Source organism: Epinephelus lanceolatus, chromosome 22 (assembly GCF_041903045.1).
Source record: "Epinephelus lanceolatus isolate andai-2023 chromosome 22, ASM4190304v1, whole genome shotgun sequence".
NCBI lineage: Eukaryota > Metazoa > Chordata > Actinopteri > Perciformes > Serranidae > Epinephelus > Epinephelus lanceolatus.
This window is the reverse complement of record NC_135755.1, coordinates 38,222,984-38,247,784: the sequence shown is the minus strand read 5'-3', so window position 1 is coordinate 38,247,784 and position 24,801 is coordinate 38,222,984. Positions and strand designations below refer to the sequence as shown.

The 24,801-nt window shown below is 41.2% G+C and overlaps 1 protein-coding gene across 1 annotated transcript in view; it reads right to left on the bottom strand.

Annotated features, from left to right (window-relative positions):
- sorcs2 (sortilin-related VPS10 domain containing receptor 2) overlaps positions 1 to 21,189 on the bottom strand; it is a 1,194,681-nt gene extending 1,173,492 nt beyond the window's left edge. Inside the window, exon 1 of the mRNA XM_033609881.2 lies at positions 20,746 to 21,189. Coding sequence (XP_033465772.1) covers positions 20,746 to 21,102 — 357 coding nt within the window. The 5' untranslated portion in view covers positions 21,103 to 21,189. The remainder of the gene's footprint in view (positions 1 to 20,745) is intronic.
- Between the last annotated feature and the right edge of the window lie 3,612 nt (positions 21,190 to 24,801).

Genomic DNA, 24,801 nt, shown 5'->3' with positions numbered 1-24,801 from the left:
ATCTGACAACTTCCCCCTCCACTGCGGGAATAGGCAGGGCGACCCCCTCAGCCTCCTGCTCTTTGACATTGCTATTGAGCCGCTGGCCCAAGCAGTAAGGCAGAACACTTTAATTTCTGGTATCTTTGCTGGTGAAAGGGAACACAAAATTACCTTATACGTGGATGACATTTTGATACATTTATCGCACCCCCAAACTTCTGTTCCCTGCCTGATTAAGGTCATTTCATCATTCAGCGTCTTTTCAGGATATAAAGTTAACTTTGCAAAATTCCGAGGCTATGCCCCTGGGGTCGTTATCATGTGTTCCAAGTATGGCTGAGCCCTTCCCATTCCGCTGGTCTCCCATTGGTTTCATTTACTTAGTGCTCAGTGCACATAACACCCACTTTTGGTCAGATGTTTAAGTCCAACTTCCCCCCCCTCTTGGATGCTATAAGGGCAGATTTAGATCGCTGGGCCCCTCTCCCTCTTTCCTGGCTAGGTTGGGTTGCTCTTACAAAAATGAACGTTCTGCCCAGACTGCTATACCCACTGCAAATGATCCCTATTTTATTATCCAACAAGGTTATTAAGGTGCTTGAAGGCTGGCTAAGCTCCTTCATCTGGAGCAAAAGGAAGCCCCGTCTCAAGATGACAAAACTTCAAATGGCAGGCTGTGATGATGGGTTAGATGTACTAAATTGGCATCACACCTGCGGGTGATTGCAAGCTGGCACAAGTGTGATCCTGCCTCAATTTGGCATGATATTGAATCCTCTCAGTCGAAGTGTCCCTTGTTGAATCTATTGTTTATGAATAACCCTGAATCTGTTAAAAACCTCTGCACTAACCCTATTACTCTCAGTACCATCACAGCCTGGAGATCTATTCGCTCTATAGAAGGCCAGGCTCAGTTATCATCTCCTCTCACTCCCATTCTTGATAACCCGGACTTCCTGCCAGGCTGTGAGGACCAGGGCTTTAAAGTGTGGGGCACCCAAGGGCTAAAGAAAATAGGTGATCTATTTAAAGGCCAGATTTTATTATCCTTTCAGCAGTTGCAACAGCAATTTGGCTTATTTAATCAAGGTGACTTCTACAGATATTTACAAATTCGAGATTTCATAGTTAAAGACACCACCTTAATGACTAATAACATCACTTTGTGTGTGGAAAAAGCCCTGTCTCTACAGATTGGTAAGAAATGCATTACTGTTTTTTTTACAGAGCCCTGAACTCCAGTTCTTCTCTCACCTCACAAACCACCAAGCAAGCTTGGGAGAAAGATCTAGGCATTGCTATGGGTGATGCTGACTGGCCTGAAGTCTGGTCTCATGCTATGAAAATTTCTGTGTGTAACCACACTAAATCCATACAGTTTAGACTTGTACATCGCACACATATAACACCTGTTGTCAAGAACAAAATGGATGCTAATATTTCTCCGCTTTGCTGAAAATGTAATTCTGAGACTGGTAATTATGTTCACTGCCTCTGGTCATGTGTGAAGCTACAAAGGTATTGGTCTGGTATTGTGAATGAACTGTCTGCTATCTTTGATGTCTCAATACGGATGGATCCTATGTTCCTTATACTTGGTCTCCCAGATGGTCAGATCACTGACAGTAAACACATGAGACTTTTCAATATACTGACTTTTGCTGCCAGAAAAAACATTCTGCTCTTCTGAATCAAGAATGTTGCTCCAATAAAAAAAATCATGGCACAACATTATTATGGACTGCATTCCTAGTGAATAATAATAATAATAATAATAATAATACATTTTATTTATACAGCGCTTTTACAGCTCTCAAAGACGCTTTACATTTAAAACCAAAGAAAGAAGTACATACATGTAAGTGCAAAGACATAAACAGAAGACAAGGACAATATAAAACAACAAGGTGCAAAAGCATAGTGCAAAACAAAGAAAAGGAGGGCATATGAGGAACTGAGAACGAAAAGCTAATGTTAAAGATTAAAGGCGGATTTGAAAAGGTGGGTTTTGAGGAGTGATTTGAAGGTGGATGGATTTGGACAGTCACGGATGTGTATAGGGAGGGTGTTCCAGAGGGAGGGGGTGGCTATGGAGAAGGCTCTGTCGCCCCAGGTTCTGTGCTTGGTCCTATGTGGGGGTGAGAGGAGGTTTTTGTCGGATGAGGTTGCGGGAGGGAGTGTGGTGGTGGAGCATGTTCGTGAGGTAGGAGGGGGCCTGGCTGTGGAGGGCTTTGTGGGTGAGGAGGAGGATCTTGAAATTGATTCTGTACGGGACAGGGAGCCAGTGAAGGTTTTGCAGGACAGGGGTTATATGTTCACGGGAGCTGGGCGGCAGAGTTTTGGATGTACTGAAGTTTGTTGAGGACTTTGGATGATGAGCCGTAGAGGATGCTGTTGCAGTAGTCCAGTCTTGAGGTGATGAAAGCATGGATGAGAGTTTCAGCGGCAGAGAAGGAGAGCAATGGGCGAAGACGGGCAATGTTTCTAAGGTGAAAGAAGGCAGTTTGGGCGAGGCGGCTAATGTGATGTTCAAATGAGAGGTTATTGTCGAAGATGATACCAATGTTGCGGATGAATGGGGAGGAAGAGAGGGTGGTGTTGTCAATGCTGAGGGTGAAGTTTTGTGTTGCTGTAGAGAAGGATTTTGGGCCGATGAGTATTATTTCAGATTTGTCACAGTTGAGTTTGAGGAAGTTGGCTTGCAGCCATGATTGGAGTTCAGTCAGACAGTTGGTGAGGGTAGAGCAGGTGGCCGGGGTGATGGATTTTGTGGAGATGTAGATTTGGATGTCGTCAGCGTAGCAGTGGAAATGGAGACCATGACGACGGATAATGGAACCAAGGGGGAGTAGGTAGATGATGAAGAGGAGAGGACCAAGCACCGAGCCCTGAGGGACACCTTGAAGTAGGGGGACGGTGGAGGAGGTGCAGTTGTTGACGTGGATGAACTGATGTCTGTCGGTGAGATATGATTTGAGCCAGGAGAGAGCAGAGCCAGTGATGTTGAGGGAAGTTTGTAGGCGGGACAGCAGAGTGGTGTGGTTGATGGTATCAAAGGCAGCAGTGAGGTCGAGGAGGATGAGTATGTTGAGGTGGCCAGAGTCGGCAGAGAGGAGGAGGTCGTTAGTGATTTTGAGGAGGGCGGTTTCGGTACTGTGTTGAGGGCGGAATCCGGATTGAAATGGTTCATATAGTTCATGAGAGCGGAGGTGGGTTTTGATTTGGGAGGCAACAACACGTTCCAGAATTTTTGACAGAAAGGGAGGGTTTGAGATGGGACGGAAATTTGAGATGACGTCAGGGTCCAGGCCGGGTTTTTTGAGGATGGGGGTGACAGTGGCCAGTTTCAGGGATTTCGGGATAGAACCAGAGGTGAGGGAGGAGTTAATGATGGTAGTGATGAGTGGGGAGATAGTTGGGAGGCAGACTTTGATGATGGAGCATGGTATGGGGTCCAGGACTGAAGTGGAGCTTTTCATCTTGGAGATGATGGGGAGGAGTTCCAGGGGGGAGACAGGGGTGAAGTGTGACACTGGTTGAGTGGTGGTGGAGGCGGTGAGCGCCGGAGAGACTGAGATGGGGGGGGGGGTTGCTGAGTTGAGTGTTGATGGTTTCGATCTTTGATTGAAAAAATGCCAGGAAGGAGTTGCATTTGTCAGTTGTGATGGAGGAGAGGGTGTTGTCGCAGGGTTTGAGGAGTTTATTGACGGTGGAAAAGAGAGTCTTGGGGTTATTGGAGCCAGAGTGAATGAGTTGTGAGTAGTAGTTGGACCGGGCGGCAGTGAGGGCGTCTTTGTAGTTTGAAAGGTGGTCTGTATAGGCATGGAGATGGACTGTGAGACTGGTTTTCTTGTAAAGTCTTTCAAGCTGGCGCTTACAGGTTTTCATGTGACGGAGTTCAGGAGTGTACCAGGGAGATGAGTGAGTAAATGAGACAGTTTTGGTTTTTAAGGGAGCCAGTTTGTCGAGGCAGAGGGACAGTGTGTTGTTGTAGAGGGTGACTAGGTCAGAGGGGTTTGGGGTCAGCGGGGTGATGAATGTGGACATCACATGCATGCTTCACTCCAAAATAGATGCTTTCTATAAGGTCTGGGACCCTTACTTGCAGCATATCGGGCCCACACTGTCATCTTCCTTGCTACGTGGATTTCCCAGATCAGCCTAGCCTGTCTTTGCAACTTTGACTTAAGTGCTCACTATCTAACAAGCACCTTGTAGCCTTGCTATGTTTGTATGATCTGTATTGATTGTCATCTGGATACTGCCTTGTCTTGCTGCAGGAGATTGAAAGGGAGGAGGCTGGATGGAAAATATGCCCACTATTATTTATTTTTATTTTCATAGTTATTTTCTATTTACTGTACCTATATGTCCACATTCTGCTGTTCCTTCTTTTTCTGTTGTGTCTGAGCAGTTCTGTGTGTTTTGCGTTCTGTAATAAAAACATTTTTCAAAAAAAAAAAATCAACAGGACACAGAGAGTGAGGGTCAATGGTATCTTGTCTGACCAAATGTATACTTTAACAGGCTCCCCTCAGGGCTGTGTTCTGTCACCTCTCCTTTTTATTCTTTACACAAACGTTCCAGAGCAGACATAATAACAGAACTATTATAAAATATGCAGACGATTCGGTTATTGTCAGTCTGCTGCATGGAGATGAGAACAGCCATGGCCCAGTTGTTGAACAGTTTGTACATTGGTGTGAGGAGTCTCACCTCCAGGTCAAAATATCAAAAACTAAAGATATGCTCATTGATTTTAGGAGGAAGACCCATCAAATGAAGTCACTTTAATTAAAGGTCAGACCACTGAGTATGTGCAATTCTACAAATACCTTGGGACCATCATTGATGAAAAACTGAACTTTGAAGCTAACTGTGAAGCTGTGTGTAAAAAGGGTCAACAGCGCTTGTATTGTCTGAGGAAACTGTTGCACTTTCACACTGACCGAACCATAATGACCATGTTCTATCGTGCTTTCATTGAATCTGTTCTTTGTTTTTCTTTGGTGTCATGGTTTGGTCACACGACTCTGAAGGAGAGGAACTCTCTCAACCAGATAGTGAAGTGGTCAAGTCGGCTGATTGGTGAGTCTCAGCTTTACTCAGCGTCCCTGTATACCAAACAGTTGGAGCGGATAGCTACCTCCATTTTAAACAAGTTCTTCCCTCTGGTTGGAGGTTTTTAATCCCAAGGTACAGGACAAAGTGGTACAGGAATAGCTTTGTTCCTGCTGCTATCACTGAGCTGAACAAGCTGTAGCAGCTTTTGCACATACACAGCACTTTCTTTATTCATTATTGTATATATGACCCATTGGTGCCTTTAATTATTATTTATTAATATTTATTTCTCTTTGTGTCGTGATTGGTGGAGACTAGAGCACTTTTATTTTATTTTATTTTTATCACGTTTTTATGTGTATTGTTTTTATTTCTCAGTCTGTTTTTACTATGTTTCATGTTACATTGTTTTGTCATTTGTCTGTTGAGTGGATGTCACCATCTTCCTGCAAAACAAAAGTACCTACGGGTATAAATAACGTAACCTGAACCTGAGCCTGAAAGAATGGCCGCTAAAGCCAGCTAACCCCCCTCCTTTGTAAAATGTGGTACAAACCAGGGCCCAAGGAAGAACACAGGGCTTTCAAGCCAATTTTCGTAGTGGCCAAATAGTGGCACTGCAATTCTTGGGGTCCGTCATGTGATGCCATTGGGCCCAAAAATACTTTTGCCATAGACGTACATTGGGAACAAGACATCTATAAATCAGTGGAGTCATTTTTTCAGGGGCACAGCCCCTGTTAAATGACTTGTTACACTACCAAGATTTAATCCATTTGGTCTGATAACATTTGGAAAGTTTAAAAGAGCCACAGGATTAAATTATTTTAAAAACCATTCAAGTTAGCAGAGTGCTAACAACTAGAAGTCAGCCGCTTGGCCAGTGGAAGTTGGCTGCTTGGCCGCACTCAGCCATACTTTGCAGCAGGGCAGGAATTTCATGAGGGCCATGGCCCTTGTGCCATCCTAATTTGGCCCTGTGCCCTTGAAAAAAATATCTGCACAGTGGCCTTGATGCCCTGCCCACACTGCCCCAGGTGATTTTGTGGTTTTCTCCTTTGCCTTTTTCCTGTCAACATGGCTTTGATATCTGCATCTTTCGGGGAAAAAAAATGCGATGACATTCTGGATTCTTATTGGGCAACATCAAATGAGACGATGTGTAGGCTACATCACCAGTGGTGGGTTTGATTCGAGACTGGCATGAAGCGCTCGGACAGGCTATAACGACAGTTTGACGCCAATCTATCACCGGCCAACCAGGAGACTTCATCAAACGGCCGGGCCATATTAATTGTAAGCTTCGCCATTATCGGTGTTACTTTTTAAAGTTTCGGTTTCATGTATCATCATTCTGTAGCCTCTCTCCTGCTCTCTGCATGTCAGGGCTGACCTCCTCCTCACAGCGTGCGCACACACACACACACACACAGACACACAAACTCAACAGAGTGGAGAGGCCGCGGCGCTGATGAAGGGAATATAACTTCAAGATTACTCTAGTTAACGACAACTACGCTTGTTACTGTAAGTATGTGCAATAAAGCCTCTGCCAGCCAAACCAATACTTTATCAATACATGTGATTAGCATGTAGAAAGCCATATTTCAATCTGCTCTGTCGTTGAAATATGATTCTCTCATTCACCGCTATTATGATTTATGATCGCGGTTGACACAAGCACATCACGCTCGCGAGGCTAACAGCAAAGTGTTAAAGACAAACTAAAATGAAAGTTGTCTGTATGTAGGCTAACACTTTATCTTAAAATGTACCTTAGACAGCCGACCTGCAGACAGTGAGTGTCCTCAGTAGAGGACGGACAGAGAGCAGGATGAATGACTGACAGTGATGTTTGTCTTCATGCTGAGATAACGTGACATTCTTCACTCAGTATTGTGATGTCAGGAGGAATATTTATATTCCAGTGAGTGATTATTGGGTTTTAAATAGTGACTTTGTTGTTGTAAACATGACTGTTGCTGCCATTGACTGTAGGCTATAAAACTATATCCTGTGTAACTGACCTATAAGGAAAACGTCAGGAGGTGAGGTGTGTGCATGTGTGTGTGTGTGTGTGGAGGAGAGGAGAGAGGGAGATGCTGGTAGATAGATAGTGTGTGTTATTAGATACTGTTAACATCACTTATTATGCTTCTGTGCATTGATAGCTCTTTTTTTACCTTTTCATTTATTTCTCACAGTGGAAATACACGAAGATGTACATAAAATCACACCCACTCAGAACGCCTTCACCTTACACCCTCACATACATACAATAACACTTTTCATATAAAGTCTTAGCGATATTACATAGACATAAACACCATTCATTTTGACTTCTTCCTAAACAGTCCAATAATATAGATGGGTGTACTTGCAAGTAAAAGTAAAAAACCAACTAGATCAATAAATAAATAACAAAACAAAAAAGAGGTGTTTAGAGCTCTGATATCTTTTGTGTTATTGGTTTCCATCTTGTCTCAAATTTTTCTAGTTTCAGTTGTAGTTGTGCTGTAATTTTTTCCATAGTAAGAACCTTTTTTACTCTGTCTCTCCATTGCATTATGTTGGGGGGTTGTGGCTTCAACCAAGAAATTGTGATCATTTTCCTTGCTATCAGGAGCAGGACTCTCAGTAAGTAGCTAAATTCTCTTTATATCAGATCCTCAGGTGTTATCCCAAGTATATATAGGGTTGGGTTAAGATGTAGATCAATTTCCAGAATTCTCTTCAGGGCGAGACTCAGCTGTCTATTTACACCTCAAGGAGAAAGTACACTCCTTTGAAGACAGCAATGTGCACATTTTGGACAGGGAAGACAGATGGTTTGAAAGAGGTGTAAAAGAAGCCATCTATGTGAAATTGGAAAAACCATCTCTCAAGGAGGTCTGCGACACCACATATCCCCCACCTATAATGTTGTCCTTTCATCCTTGCCCAGGAGAATTAACAGCTTAACCTCTAAAAAAAACAGATGTTCACAAATGGCCTCATGTGACTCTAACGACTCCAACGACCACCGTTGCAGCAGGAGTTTCAACGACCGTCGTTGACACACCATTGGAGCACTAACGAACGAGTGACATCATTGGCCTCCTCAGAGGTTAAATACCTGGGTTGTTTCCACACCAGTTTGTCAGACTAGTTCCAGCCTAGTCAGACAAGCATGAACTGATGAAGCCTCTTGGATAAGATGTGAAACGTCCTCTAAGACAAAACGAAGTCCAGTTGCATTCGATTCAGTTGCCTTGAGATAATACCCAGAATTCTTTTTATTTATTTTTGTACACATTTCCAAAAATCTAGGATCTTTGGGCAATCCCAAAATATATGAGTGAAATCCTCCACCTTCCCGCAATTCCTCCAACATAAATCTGAAGTATTACTAAATTTTGAAGTGATAGATGGGGTGTTAAAATAATGCATCTTCACCTTCCAATCAAACTCTCCATGTTGGACTGTTAGTTCATTTATGTCCTGATCTGAATGTTTCCTCCCAGTCCTCATTAGTTATTATAACATTAGCCTCCAACTCCCATTTCTCTTTGACATCCATATTATTAACATTAGATTCATGTTGTAGTGCTTTATAGACTTTTTAAATCAGCCCTTTTTTTGATTCTCCCTCTGCATATGACATGAGCAATTCTTCCACTTTAGTTGGTTCTTTGCATATTTTTCCCCACTCATTATGTTTCTGGAGGTAATGTCTCAGTTGCAAATATTTATGAAAGTCATTATTTGGTAAGTTAAAAATCTGTTTAGTTGTTCAAATGATTTCAAGATCTGTCCCTTAAAAATCTGTGCTATAAATATTAACCCCTTGTTTGTCCATTTCTCAAATCCTTCATCTATAGTGCAAGGTACGAAATCTGGGTTTTGGAAATTTTTGTTGCTCTGCTCACAGAGCTAGATATATCTAATTTATTTTGTATTGTTGACCATATTTTCAATGTTCCTATAATCCAGTAATTTCGAATCTTAAGATCTTTTTGCACCTTTCTGGTTATAAATGGTAGTGATCCCAAAGGCACATTTGGGCAAGCCCTTTGCTCCATTTCCACCTGGTATTGATAGGGATGGGTCATTCAAAAGTATTAATAAATCATCCGCAAACAAAGTTATCCGAATACCCCCCCCCCCCCCCCCCCCCATCCCTTATTCACAATATTTGATTGTTTTGTCTTATTGATTCAGCTAATGGTTCAATACTTATAGCAAACAGCAACGGACTCAAACAATCTCCTTGTCTGACTCCTCCAGAAGAAACCTGAACAACAGCCATTAACTCTGATCTGTGATTTTGGATCTTTGTAAATTATTTTTACCCATTCTATAAAATCCTGGGGAAACCCAAAAGTGTCTGATGCAAAAAGCTCCATTTCACTATATCAAAAGCCTTCTGGGCATCTAAACTAAGCATCATAGAAGACTGAAATTTCTATTTTGTACTTAAAATAAAGAAAAACCCAGTTTGATCTATTTTAATTAATTTAGTTATATATTTCTGCATTCTTTTTGCAGAGCAAACTCAGGTCTATATCCTTCACATAATATTGGGTCTTTTCCTTCTTTATGCAAAATGGATATAATAGCTTCTGACCATGATTTAGGCAGGTCCCTAGACATTAGAGCATAAGTAAATACTCTATATAATACAGGTGTTATCTCTTCCCTAAAACTTTTGTAGAACTCTCCTCGGGACCCGTCTGTCCCAGGTGATTTGTTATTTTTAAGAGTTTTTATAATGTCCAGTATTTCCTGTGTAGAAATTGGCAGAGTCATCTCAGATGCCTCTTCTTTTGACAGGGCTGGTAAATTTATCCTTTCAAGGAATGTTTGTGTTTTACTCTCATCAAGATTAGCCTCAGAGTCGTCATATACATTTTTATAATAGTCTGCAAATGCTTCTGCAATTTCTTTGGGTTTAACCATGGTTTGTTTGGATGTGGGGTGTTTTATTTTTGAAATTATTCTATCTGTTTGGGCCTTTGTAAGTTGGAACGCTAATGTTGCCCATTTCGTAGTATCTCTGGTTTGTAAAATGTAAGGACCCTTCCGCTTTAAGTTCATCCAGTTTGTCTCTGGTTGTTTTTAACTCACCAAAAATGGATTTATCTGACACTCTTTTATGTTCCATCTCCAATTCTTTAATCTTATTCTGCCATTCTATTTGTTTTTTTAGTCTGGCTCTTTTAAGCCTGGATGATATTTCTATTATTTTGCCTCGTATCACCGCTTTCCCTCCCTCCCATAATATCGAAGGTGATACCTCACCATTGTCATTAACTTGGAAGTATTCCTTCAAATTTTGCTTTATTTCTTTTACTATACTTTCACTGAAAAGAATTGAGACATTCATTCTCCAGTATCTGAAAAGGGGTTCATTACCCAGATCTAAAGTTAATGTAATAGGTGCACGATCACTTATAGTAATATTTTCTATACCACATTTCAGTACTTTGTGTGTATGTTGTTGTGATACATAAAATAGGTCTATCCTTGAGTAGCTACCATGTGGGTTTGAATAAAATGTATAATCTCTCCTCTTTGAATTGTTATCCCTCCATGGATCAGTGAGACCAAGTTCTTTAGTAACTCAGGATTTTTTTGTGCTTGGTCCCTGGTCTGGAGGGAGCCTGTCTATTCTGTTATTTTGTACTGTGTTGAAATCTCGCCCCATCAGTATCATCCCCTTTGCATCACTGGTTATTACTTTAGCAATCAGTTTAAAGAATGTCTCTTTCTCCTCATTTGGATATGCATATACATTTAGAATTTAAATAGTCATGTCTCCTATAGTTCCTACAATCATTACACAACTTTCCATATTATCCTTTATCTCTTTTTCAACCTTGAATGATGTACCTTTACTAATTGAAATATATATAAATATAAGATTTAGCTTATTCATATTATTTTCAAATGAGACCCACAAGCTCTACACCTCATAAAACAATAAGAAGCTGTGCAAAACCTAACACAGTGAAAAATACAAAACATATACATCTCCATCAAAACCAGAACTAATATACAATGACATCCAGAACATGAACAAGAACATGTGTCTTCCAAAAGTCCCATCTTCAGAGAGTCGTTTTCTCTCTGGGGAAAAAGCACTATATGCATGTACAACTTCCTAACAGTTGTCTAAAGTTGAACTCAAAGTTTTAATTTCATTCTACCTAAAACCAATATTTTAAGTAATGTAAGAACTAGCTCCTATGGAAGCCCATTTCCGCCACTTGATAGAAAAAAATAAGATCTATTAACTCAAAATAATGAGATACTAAGTCAAAATAATGAGATACTAATTCAAAATAATGACTTACTAAGTCAAAATAATGAGATACTAAGTCAAAATAATGAGATATTAAATCAAAATAATGACTTGCTAAGTCAAAATAATTAGATACTAAGTCAAAATTATGAGATACTAAGTCAAAATAATGAGATACCAAGTCCAATAATGAGGTGAATGAGTACAGTTACAGCCTTCGACAATCCATACTCTTCATCTCTTAGTCACGATGGATAACATCATTGAGGGATAGTAACTCAAACCAATGAGGTCATAACTCATGTACATCGGATATGCCACACACTACACTTTGATGTGAGGTATGGGGTATGTTTGGCTACTTAAGTAGTCTACAAATTACAAAATGTAGTAAAATAGTGTTGATTTTAAGTGTTCTGTTTGGCTAAGACATTAAGTTAATTATACAACAGTTAGTTTAAGTTGCACTTAAACAGGTCAATAATATGCTCATCAGTGAATACGAGTGTTATTGAATCAAATTGTTCGCCAGTCCTTCGCTGAGTTATGAGTTATGTGAGTTACCATATATTTCCAAATAGTCGCCCGGTGACAAATAGCCGCCGGGCACCTAATAGCCGCCAGGGGTTTGACCCCATTTTGCGTATTAAACGTCCAGGCGATTATTTCCTCATTCATTGCCTCATGGCTGTCCCTCCTTGAGGGACTGTTTGCGCTTTTACACACGGGTCGGTGGTGAAGTGGTGCACATGACTCGTGCTACGGACGGACGGACAGACAGACAGACAGCCACCTATCTAAAACAGGTAATACATCTGGCTACATCTTTCCCACATCAAATATCCGTGATCACCAACACCCGCGTGCGTAAAAGCGCACACAATTCCGTGTCCTCTCACCGCGGATGCTGTGATTTGATGGGCGGTACTCATTGTAGCTCACTCTTATAAGACCCAATAATAATAATAATAATAAGTTACTGTGGACCTATATGCCATGCCTTTTAACAAAATTACCATAAGAGTTCGCTGAAATACAGGTAATGTAAGCCTGAATTACTCATGTGCGTCCCCGGTGAAAATCGCTGACATGCATGGGGGAATACAGCTTCTACAGGCTCGCCATAGCTTACTGTCAGGACTCAGGGACCAGAATTCGGGATGGCGGACCGTCGGGATGGCGATATTTCGGTGTGGCGGCCTGTAACTGTTGGTTAAATGGCCCGTTCGGTTGGTATTCGGATAACTGGGGCTTTACTGGTATAATGTAATAGCACCACCCAGCGGTGAAACCCGTGTACACAAAAAAAATGACCCACTCTAAATGTTTAGAGATTTTTGTACATGAACTCACCCCTACATTATACAGTATTTTTGCACTAAAAACATACTGGACAGGAACTGTAACCAAATAACGGCCTGGTGCAGGTTGGTGCAAAGAAGAAAAAAAAAAAAGCCTTGAGCAAATAGCCCCTGGTTCTTTTAAACGCCTGGGGTCAAAATCGATTTTGTGAAATAAACGTGGAATAAATCTATGTGTTGTAAAAGCATTTTGCTCTGCTGCTGTAGACAGCCTGTCTAAATGATGTCTTGAAGCCTGTCTGATTGTATGCGGGTTTTTTTCCTTCATGTCGGCATGTTAAGCTTGTATTTTCGGTCTCTGGAGACACTCCAATAAATTTGCCTATACAGTATTGTACCAAATTGGCCTTTGTTTTACTGTGTTTCATACACCGGACCCCTTGGTTATCTTCTAGAAATGAGCTTGTAATTGATTTATTTTCTTTATTTTCTGTGAAGTTAAATAATGATAATTAAACGTCCGCTCGCTGTCCGTGGTGCTGAAATATGCACCGAAATAGGTCCGATGTTTTCACTGCTCTCACCAAGTCGTGCATTACATGCAGACATGAGGTATTATGAATGTGAGAAACAGCTTCATGTCCTTTGAAACAGTTTTCAGTAGCATAGTATGTACTTCTGACAGGTCAAAGACCAAAGTGAAGTTTTATATAAGTTCATATTTTTGAAACTCCACCATCAGTAGCTCTGTGACGTCATGTCATATTGCCATACCTTAGCTTTTGCTGAAACAACGCCCCTGCCTGGAGGTCTGCACAGAAGACTCCTGGCTCTCCTGACGACCACTCATAATTTAATTCAAATGTAATTTTGTGGAAAATATCCATCTTCTTGGTGTAACGCTAGTGTCAGTTTGTGTCAGTGTAGCGAGTGTGACAATTGGTTAATTAACGGTTGTGTTTATATTTTTAACACCTGTGAGCAGAGTGATTTTACTGTTACAAGTCCCAGTGACTCTATATCAGCACTCATGGAATGTTTCTCGTGCAGTCAAATTACGGAACTAACTGTTGTATAATTAACTTTATGGGCTCTAGTTTCGCAGACCGGGCGCGGCGGGGGCGCAGCGCACCTGCGCTTCGCCAACTGGGTGTGGCCAGGCGGATTTTGTAAGTTTGGCACACCGTGCGCCCTGGCGCAGCTACTCCTCTTTCCCACCTCCGTCCCTCCTACCAGCGCAAGTCGGAAAGAGGGAGGAGAGAAGGCGTGGAGTGGGTTTTACACACATCACACCAATCAAATGAGCCCCTCTCCTCGCCCTTAAATGCGCCGCGCGAAGGTGTAATGAGAGTTTACTCAATTCGCCATTGCAGAAGAGAGCAGCAGCGTCAGACGGCCAAACTCCTCCCAGGAGGAAACTTATGTTTTGGTCCGGGAGGTCTGCTTGCAGTGTCCAAATATACGGAACTGCGAGCAGACCTCCACGGGCTGATGATGCAAAGGTAGCCTGGGAGGAGGTCACCACAATTGTAAATCAATGTTGTGTTTCTCTCATGCGCGCGCACGCTCTCTCTTTCTCTCTCGCAGTCTCACTCTGTTTCTTTTCTTTTGACTTTTCTAAGATGACAGATGCTGAATATATACTCCCTATCTGATGCTGTGGCTGTTTGTGGTTGGCTGAGAGGGATGTGAACTCATTAGTTTGCAGGCTGTGTTAATCAAATCAGGTTGGGTTGGGTTTCCATTACGTGTGACGGGACAGTCGATATAGAGATACATTTATGTGCTGATTGCAGATAGTTGCAATGAATAGTGGTTTTGTGGCTATTTATTGCATTGTTAATGTGCCTGATATTCTGGAAACCTGCCTGTGAGGTTTTGGTGACGTGTGCACACTGTCCGCCGGTCAGCCAAACTTCGGCTTACACCGGCTGTGTTCCCCCTGCGCTGACAGTAGACCTGATTTCAGATGGCGAGCTTTTAGTGCACCTTCGGCGAAGCCTTTTGGCACGAAACTGTCACTGCGCCAAGCTGGATCTGTCGACACCTCCCCCTGCTGCGCCGCCACACCCATCTCAGCGCACCTCGGTCTGCCAAACTACCAAACTGAGCGCGCCTCGGGTTGCGCTGCTCAAACTAGCTCTGCGCGGGGTTCGCCACCCTGCGCCACCTGCGCTGCGCCGAGAAACTAGAGCCGTATGTCTTAGCCAAACAGAACACTTAAAATCAACACTATTTTACTACATTTTGTAATTTGTAGACTACTTAAGTAGCCAAACATACCCCATACGTCACATCATGTGTGGCATATCCGATGTACATGAGTTATTACCTCACTGTTTTGAGTTAGTATCCCTCAATGATGTTATTCATCGTGACTGAGAGATGAAGAGTATGGATTGTTGAAGGCTGAAACTGTACTCATTCACCTCATTATTGGACTTGGTATCTCATTATTTTGACTTAGTATTTCATTATTTTTGACTTAGTATCTCATTATTTTGACTTAGCAAGTCATTATTTTGACTTAGTATCTCATTATTTTGACTTAGTATCTCATTAATTTGACTTAGTAAGTCATTATTTTGACTTAGTATCTAATTATTTTGACTTAGCAAGTCATTATTTTGACTTAGTATCTCATTAATTTGACTTAGTAAGTCATTATTTTGACTTAGTATCTCATTATTTTGACTTAGCAAGTCATTATTTTGACTTAGTATCTCATAATTTTGATTTAGTATCTCATTATTTTGACTTAGTAAGTCATTATTTTGACTTAGTATCTCATTATTTTGACTTAGTAAGTCATTATTTTGACTTAGTATCTCATAATTTTGACTTATTAGATCTTATTTTTTTCCATCAAGTGGCGGAAATGGGCTTCCATAAGCTCCTCTCCTATTCCCCAATCACAGAGAAGGCAGATATGATTATCACTTCCCAGCTATATTTAATTGTTGATTGTTGCAGTTGAACCTTATCATTTTTTAATTTTCAATACCATACCAATGCAAGTGTTGAGTCTACTCCATGAGGGCACATATGTCTGCTTCTGTGATGTGGGGCGGTCTCTGCCTCCCTCTCTGTCCTGTCGCCGTGGTCCAGCTGCTCTGCATCGTCCCTCTCTGCAGCCTCTCCATCCTGTCCTCCTCCATGTTAATCCCCATGTCCTTTAACATAGGTGCTGCTTCCGTTAGTGTAGCAAATGTTTTCATCCCTGAGTCCAAAAAGACTTTCAGCTGGGCTGGGTAGGGGGACTGTGCCTTCACATTTTTTTCCTTAAGCTTTTTGATAATGTCCCTCACCTGTTTCCTCTTCTTTTGAACCTCCGTTGTATAGTCTTGATTAAGTAGATGGTTCGTCCTTCATATCTCGTCTTCTGTTTCCAGGCTTGCCTTACCACGTTTTCCTTCACTTTGTAGTCCACAAAGAGCACGATGATGGTTTGCAGAGGGGCTGCGCTGTCTTTAGGTTTAGCCACCAGTGAGCGGTGTGCCCTCTCTATGCGGATTTCCATGTTGCCTGTGCTTTGGATTTTGGACTTAATAAGCCCCTTTATGAAGCCTATGGTGTTGTTCTTCTCTGCTCCTTCTGGGATACCATGTATCCGTATATTGTTGCGTCTCATTCGTGACTCCAAGTCTTCGCATTTCTCAGACAGTTTGGCGGTCTGCTGGAGTAGGAAGGCGGCAGAGCGCTCAAGCCGCGTCGTCCTGTCTTCTGTATTTCCAATTCTTTCTTCCATGTGCACTGCTCTTTGCTCCAGAAATGTTGTTCTGTCTTGAAGTTCTTTCATGTTCTTTTCGAGTCTAGCCATAGCGCTTTTGTTGTCACCTGCTGCTTCTGTATGCTCCTGTCTTAATTTGTTGTTCAGTGAATCAGTTTATCATGTACACTCAAAAAATATTTAGGCCTAATATTTAATATTGTTTGCTTATAAATACATAAATCTGGTTGTTCTATATTTAAAACACATTGGGTTTATTACTACTATTAAATAAATCACATTCTTATTTATTATACTCATTATTATTACTTGAGCTTGATTTATTTATTCATTTCACAGATAGTTATACATCCTTAGTCCTTAAATTAAATTCATTATGGACGTGGACTTAAAATCACTGTTTTATTTTATGACCTCGCTGCCCTGGCTTTTGGCCTTTGTGCCCTCAAAAAAATGACAACACGAAAGGCCAAGTGGCCTTGCCCCTAAAATGACAAAATTCCAGGCCTGCTTAGCAGACTTAAGTCTCTAGTGTGCAGTGATGATCATCCATATAATTTTATACTGCAGACACAGAATGATTCATGCACCACTGAGCAACTTTCATAGGAATGAACAGAGCCCTGCCGCGACCGCTGTCCAGGTCTCTTAATACATCCATGGTACAAACACAGCAATTAGTGTGCAGAATCTATGAATGATTTTGCATGGTGCTGATCTACAGTAACATGACCAAAAAGTGACATCTACTGAGAATCAGTACCAATGTTAGGAAGCTATGCTAACTAGCTTCCACTTCAACCAAGCTTGCTAGCTCCCACTTTCCAAGAGATGAATACAAAGTTAACACACTGTAAACTGTAAACATTCGCTCACTCAACTTAAGATTATCTTTTTTTTTTTTTTTTTTTTTGTTTTTTGGAAACAGCTTGCACTCAAAACTTTTAGTTTAGTACCATACGGTAACATAGAGTTTTGAGTACACCAGACACAAAATAAATGTGTCACATGACACTTGTGTGACAGAAATATTATGTCAGTTTAACATATTTTTTGTTAGTGTATACAATTCTGTGTCATATCAACGTTAAAACATTTAAGACACATTTTAAAACATTCTTTTTTTATTTCATTGAACTGTGTATTGTGAAATACATAAACATCACTGCATAATGGGTAACATGACTGATTTACAACACATTTAAGAACAGTTTTCTTCAGCTTATGGCCTTAAACACACTCCCACCACTGTTCTCTGTTACATCAGAACCTGCATTGAAAACATAACCACCAACAAATGCATCCGTTTTCCCAAACAGGAAACCTTGGAGGTACAGGCTCTGCTGAGAGAGCGAAATGCAGCGTTCAGATCTGGGGACAGAGAGCAGTACAACACAGCCAGACACAAATTAAGAGGGGCATCAAGCAGGCAAAGATCACTTTTCCAACAGGGATCCATCACGTATGTGGCAAGGCATCCAGAACATCACAAACTACAGGGGAAACCAGCAACCACCTCCAGACAATAACACCCACCTTGCAGAGTAGCTTAATAACTTCTTTGCACACACTGAAATGGTAGACAGTGATAACAAAGCGACGCGCCCACTGAATGCTGCTGACCCCCCTCCAACCCTACAGACACACGAGGTCAGGAGGATCTTCAGCTCTGTGAATGTCAAGAAGGCTGAGGGGCCAGATGGAATTCCAGGGAGAGTGATCAGAGACTGCGCCCACCAGTTCTCAGTTTAACAATCTCCTGCTGACTCTACCTCACTGCTCTTTACCCACTTTCCTGAATTCCTGCAAAATACGAATTTGCATTGTGAGGTGGGTACTGTTTCAAATCAAATCCTACAAATTTTCTATTTAAGTCTTTGTAACTAGTCGTTAGTTCTGTGGTCATGCACTAGCTTCTGATACCGGTAAATTTCTCATTCTTAAATTGCTCCCCTGGATCCAAGGTTGCTGGGTGAGGGATTGGATCTGGTAGGATTGGTGGTGGGTGGAGATTTAGGTCACTGTTCACATGGAAGTAAGTTTATATGATGGCTAGTCCAGTGTAAAGGTGGACACTTGGTAGACTACAAGTCAAAAGTGGAAATGTTATTTCTCATGTCAAATTGTTCCGAACTTTGTTTTGTGTTCCAGATGTCAAGGTGGAACCTTGATCTTAAAAGGGAGGGTGTGACGCCCCTCCCACTGTCTTGGACAATGTTCCAGCCAGCCTCATCAGGAAGTTGGCTGACATGGGAGGGTCGTTGCCTTGATTAGGCTCACCTGGGCTTCCAGGCTATAAAAGCTGCCTCCTCTGTTCACTTGGTCTCTCCCTTCCTTCACCTGACATCCACTGGCCATTATTGGTTTTGGTTTGTACCGGCAACACCTCCACAACACATCTGACAAACACCCATACATGGCTTTCATAACTGACTTTGCTGACCCACACACTCAATTGATTATTTAAGTTAACTTTAGTTTAATAAATTTGGCTTGTTTTTAGTAAATCTTTTGTGTGGACTCCCTTCTTGTGACATTCACTGAGCCAATTTGTGACACAGTGACAATAAAGTCTATTCTATTCTATTCTATTCTAAACTAATTAGGCAAATCAGCTTTATAAATTTTAGTAAAATGAATTCAAAACTCAAAAATTGTTGACTAAACATAAAAAAAATATGTCAAGCTCACATGGGATGAGTTTACGTGTCAAGTAAAAGTTTGTGTCATGGTTGGAATGGGGTTTGCAGTGCAGCTCAATGACTAAAAACTAAATGTTTTTAAGGGACAGACAAATAAATCATCATATATTAATGTTTGTGAGCTATTCATAGCAAACCCAGCCCTCAGATGTCAGTGGGAAACAACTGGAAGCTGCAGAGTTTAAACTTGACAATTAGCCAGCAAACCCTGAACAGTTGTTTAAGAATAATTCAACTTTGTCATGTTCTTGCTGCCATTTGGACCCACCAACGTACCCAGGACAGCTTTAAATTCAATCTCACTTACATCTGTTGATAATCCAATGTAATGGATCAAAAGCAACCTGCAAATGTCATCATTCTTTTTATGTACCAATTTCTCATGAAACTCCAGCAAAATAGGTCTGTTGCCTGTTTCACAGTCACAATGTTTTCTCTTTCTTGTCATTTCTTTCTGGCATGTTTTGGGTTTTTTTTTTAGCAGAGCCATTTTTCGTGGAGTCACTGCCAGTAAAACAGCAATGTGTTACACTGACAAAAAGGCTCTGATTGCAAGTGATGTCCCCACCAGACACCACCACTGAAATCCCCCAGGCGTCTGTCAATATCCATCACAATGACTGCTCTTGTTTACGTGGTGTAGCTGCTCTTACTTGACCTGGCCCTGGGGAGAAATCACTAAAATATTCATACAATGGTCCTATCATACTTCATAGTGTTACTTCAACATAATCACTTAAATATCCCGAACATGTCCCTTTACGTGCTTAATTCAGTGTCTGAGGAATAGCCTATCAGTAAGGTGCTATTTTTGTCTCTGCTGCCATCACTTTTCAATCCCAGTAGGACTTATTTTTTCTAATAGTGTACAACTGTCTGAAATCTACTTTGGTGCCACTGACAGTTATTAACATAAGAGCATAGTATAGCACTGACAGTAAAGGGTTCAAAGCTACTATATCCATCGTGTTTCAAGACACAAATATACAAGGCATTGCAAAATTCATGGACGGAAAGCTCTATCAATATTTAAGTCATGGCTTCGTGTGACTGAAGGAGCACTGAGCTGTCAGGTTAGTGCGCGCTCCTTGTCTCCAAACTGGCTCTGTGCACTAATACCTTGGACTTCTTAATGTTATCATATCCACGAGTGGTTATCATTATGAAATGGTTCATTTCACCAAGTCACTAACTGAATATTATAAAAATAATAACAAATAAAATGGGAAGGGAAACAAAGGACATAGATGGTTATAAGTTTCAGTCTGTGCTGCACAGTGTAAACAGACAATAACAAGACTGTGGTGACCCTGGGCCACGATGTGATGTAATGGAAGTGTGGGCAGAGTGTTCTCGACTGTTTGTGGGGTCCCTGGTATGAAAATGTTTTAACTCCTTATCTTTCAACAAAGCTCAAAGCCTGACAGTATTCACCGCGCGTCCAGCTGGACCACTCGAATGCGTAAAAAAACACACCGTGCCTCCTTCTCTATGAGAGCCGCGCAGTGTGCGTCTGCAGCGGCAGCCGCCTGCGAGAACAATAACTTGTTTCCCGTGATGTGGTGATGTGCGCTGTAGCTTGAGCCAAGGATAGTGGAAGGTTACAAAGAGAGGTATGATGTCGGTGGTGCATGAAGCAGTGGATCGTGACAGGACGGGACGAGAAGGGGATAGGCTACTCACGCTGCTGTTCTCTCCTGTCCAGTGGACCATCGCCTGGTTGTGGGTCGCATCCCCTTTGAGCACGAACGAGCTGCTATGCAGGGACATTTGCTTTTCCCGGGACAGCGCTCTCCTAAAGCGGGGTGAGCTCTCCGCGCTGACGGTTTCCTCGTCACTGACCATCGGTAAGCCCGGCGGGGAGCCTCCGTCTCCACCGCCTATGTCAAACGTACGGTCCTCCCCGCCGTTCCGGTTTATTAAAGCCCCGCTGCCACAGCGCACCGGTCCCGGCAATGCCATCCAGGCCGAGGTGGTCAGCAGAAAGACGCAGATGTGTGCAGAGGCGGAGAACGGTTCTTCGGGGCGCTGAGATGCCATATTTTGCGCCGTAGTAGCGCTCAGTATCGTGGAGACTGATGGAGAGACTGCTGATGCTTGTGGGATATAGATAGGTGTATACTGTAAGCCGGGAGAGACAGACTGAGGAGGAGGGAGGGGGACTCGAGCGAGAGCAGACAGTGGGAACAACGTGGACGCCTCTCTGTGCCAAGTGGGATCCACAGGACGGCGCAGCGGTGCCATCTGCTGTCCTACAGCTGCAGCACCCTACCACTGAATACGGTCCACATGAGGAAATCACATTTTAAATATGACGTGTTTCAAATTGGTAATCGGAAGCATCTGCAACTGATTACTATTCTAGCCTATATGGAGCCTGGATTTTTTCTCAGTTGCTTTGGCGCATCTAAAGAACGAAAATGACACTTCTCAAAACACTGTGTCAAACAGGTAATACCTTCACACAGTGGCAGTGACAGACCTTAGTGTACGCTATTATGACGGGCCCGATAGTGTACGCTATCGTGCGTCTTGTCACATGATCAAAGACTCGATATTGGATAACACTGAAAAACAGCTTACCCAGCAATCACCATTGCATACCTGTAGGCTATATCACAAAAAAATACCAAAGAAAATGAAAAAAGAAATTATAAATGTAACTATTTTAATAGTTTATTATATTTTATTTGGAATAAGCCTATAATTTTGTTAGATGTTACTGACTATTTTTCAAAAAACAAAACCATGACAGAGATGGCTTTGCCTTTTTCAAGGGCGTATATAGCAAATGGCACTTCATGTTGCTAGTTAAGGTCAGTTTTGAACATAGGTACAAGGAGGATTGATGTGAAGGTAAATGACTGAATGGACTGCAAAGAAGTAAAACTTGTAAATTGTGGGGGGTTTTGCCGGTGTACAGGCGATTACCTTACAGCAAATTAATGTTAAATGTAAAGTGCTCCTTCTACTATTAAAAAATCATCTTTGGGAGACCTCTGAAGGTGAAAACATACTGTTTTTTGAAAACACTACTGACAAGGGCCTCAATAGGTGGCGTAGGCCTAACAACAAAGCGACGCCTGGAGGATGTCAGGCCCGGGAGCGATAAGTAAAGCTACCACTCTACAAACCAAGAAAGGTGACCGCGCTCAATCCAACATGGAAAAGAATTATGCCGAGGCTCTAGCAGCTCCCTCGCAGCGTAAGAAACCGAGTAAAGCTTCTACTGGAGTTTTTCTATCTAACCGCTATGAGATGAGCGAGGAGGATGAAGTTATCATAAAGAGCATGAGAGGTGAGGGTGAAGAAGACAGCATGCACGCGGACATAATGGCAGCGGTTGAGGCCAAAACTGGGTCAATTTTAGCCAACTTCGGTACTGAGGACTTGACCAAAATAGTACTGATTACCATTAAGGCAGAGGTGCCTGCTATTGTTAAGGCTGTGCAGAAACGACTGGATTTATCTGTGGATAAGACGAAATTCAACAACAACATCCTGGAATGTAAATACAAGGAGGACGAGCTGGAACAATACAGCCGCAAGGAGAACATCAGAATCAATGGGATGGAGGAGCAGAGTATGGGGTGCCGTTTGTAAAGTGGCTCACTCTGAAAATAACATCAACATTTTGCCACATTTAGCTTCAAACAATGTTTAAAAAAGTGTTGTGAATTTTTTAACCTCACCTTTTACCACATTTACAGCAATATTTGTTAACTTAGAAATATATTAAATAGTTAAATCTAAATATTAAATGTGGCACCTAAATGTTAAATGTTAAATCTAAATATTAAATCTAAATCTGAATGTTAAATCTATATGCTAAATCTAAATCTAAATCTAAATATTAAATGCGGCACCTAAATGTTAAATCTAAATATTAAATATAAATATAAATGTTAAATCTAAATGCTAAATATAAATATAAATGTTAAATCTAAATATTAAATACACTAACAAGTCAAAGTACATGTCAAATAAAATTTCTCCAAACATGTTTCTTGTTATTTTAGGTAGTTATTATCACACTAATGTATGTTCAAGTGTTCATTTCCCCCGATAAGTTGGTTTTAATTCGTTATTTGATTCTATAAACACAGTCTGACCATCTCAAGCTTTTATTTTGGTACTTCTGGTGACTGGCAGTGTGAATTTGCATATTAGCTAAATATTTAGTTTCACCCAGAACATTTAGATTTAACATTTAACATTTAGATTTAGATTTAGCATTTAGATTTAAGATTTAGATTTAGATTTAATATTTAGATTTAACATTTATATTTATATTTAGCATTTAGATTTAGATTTAATATTTAGATTTAATATTTAGATTTAGATTTAATATTTAGATTTAACATTTAACATTTAGGTGCCACATTTAATATTTAGATTTAACTATTTAATATATTTCTAAGTTAACAAATATTGCTGTAAATGTGGTAAAAGGTGATGTTAAAAAATTCACAATACTTTTTTAAACATTGTTTGAAGCTAAATGTGGCAAAATGTTGATGTTATTTTCAGCGTGAGACACTTTACAAACAGCACCCCATAGCAGAGTGGTGAGGAGAGCGAGGATCAGCAGATAAAAGTGTGCAGCCTCGGGCGCCGGTGGCTTAGTGGTAGAGCAGGCGCCCCATGTATAAGGCTGTTGCCGCAGCGGCCCCGGTTCGACTCCAGCCTGTGGCCCTTTGCTGCATGTCACTCCCTCTCTCTCTCCCCCCTTCACGCTTGTTTGTCCTATACATTAAAGGCTAAAAAGCCCCCAAAAATATCTTTATAAAAAAAAGTGTGCAGCCTCACTGCAGCTGCTGGCTCTGACGTGAAGGAGGAGGATATCTCTACGGCATACCGGCAGGGTAAGATGCGCCCTGTGATTGTTAGATTTGTGAGTAGAAGAAAGAAAGCTAATCTGATGGAGAAAATGATAAAGCTGAAGGAAAATGACACGTACAAGAAGGTTTTCATCTGTGAAGACCTCACAAATATGAGATACAAGCTGTTCAGATATGCACATTCGTCAGAGACGGCAAAGTTATCAGTAAGAAACATGGTAAATACATCACAATTAACAATTCGGATGACCTCTTTCTGATAGGGTATGATAATGTGGACTACAAAAACTTTGGAATTGACTTATAGGACAAATCTGGAGAACAAAAAAGCCACTGTGATGACCTGCGGATTATCACCCTTAATGTATGTGGCTTAAGAAGTAAAATAGAAGTCCTTGACTTCATTGAAATGTGTAAGAAATATGAAGTCTTATGCTTCTGTGAGACAAAAACAGATAAAATGGATATACCGGATTTGACTGGAAAATTTAATCACATGGGCTTTCAAGTGTTCTTCAAGAATTGACATAATTTACCAAACTGGAGATCAGCGGGAGTCAGTGAAGAATGCTATTGGATATAAGTGTGTGCAGAGAGCAGTTCATAGTGATGCTTGTGTGTGTGTGTGTGTCTGTCTGTGTGTCTGTCTGTGTGTCTGTGTGTACAAATTAACAGAAATATGTTGAACTATGAGAAAGACTTGGTCATTCTGGCAGCATATGTCCCACCGTACATAAGCAGATACTCCAATACTGGTATCTTTGATGATCTGACACAAGTCATTATTGACCTTTCTGTGGATACCAACTACATTCTTGTTTGTGGAGACATGAATAATAATAAAGTTTATTTGTATAGCCCTTTAAAACAGCCCAGAGGGTGACCAAAGTGCTTTACA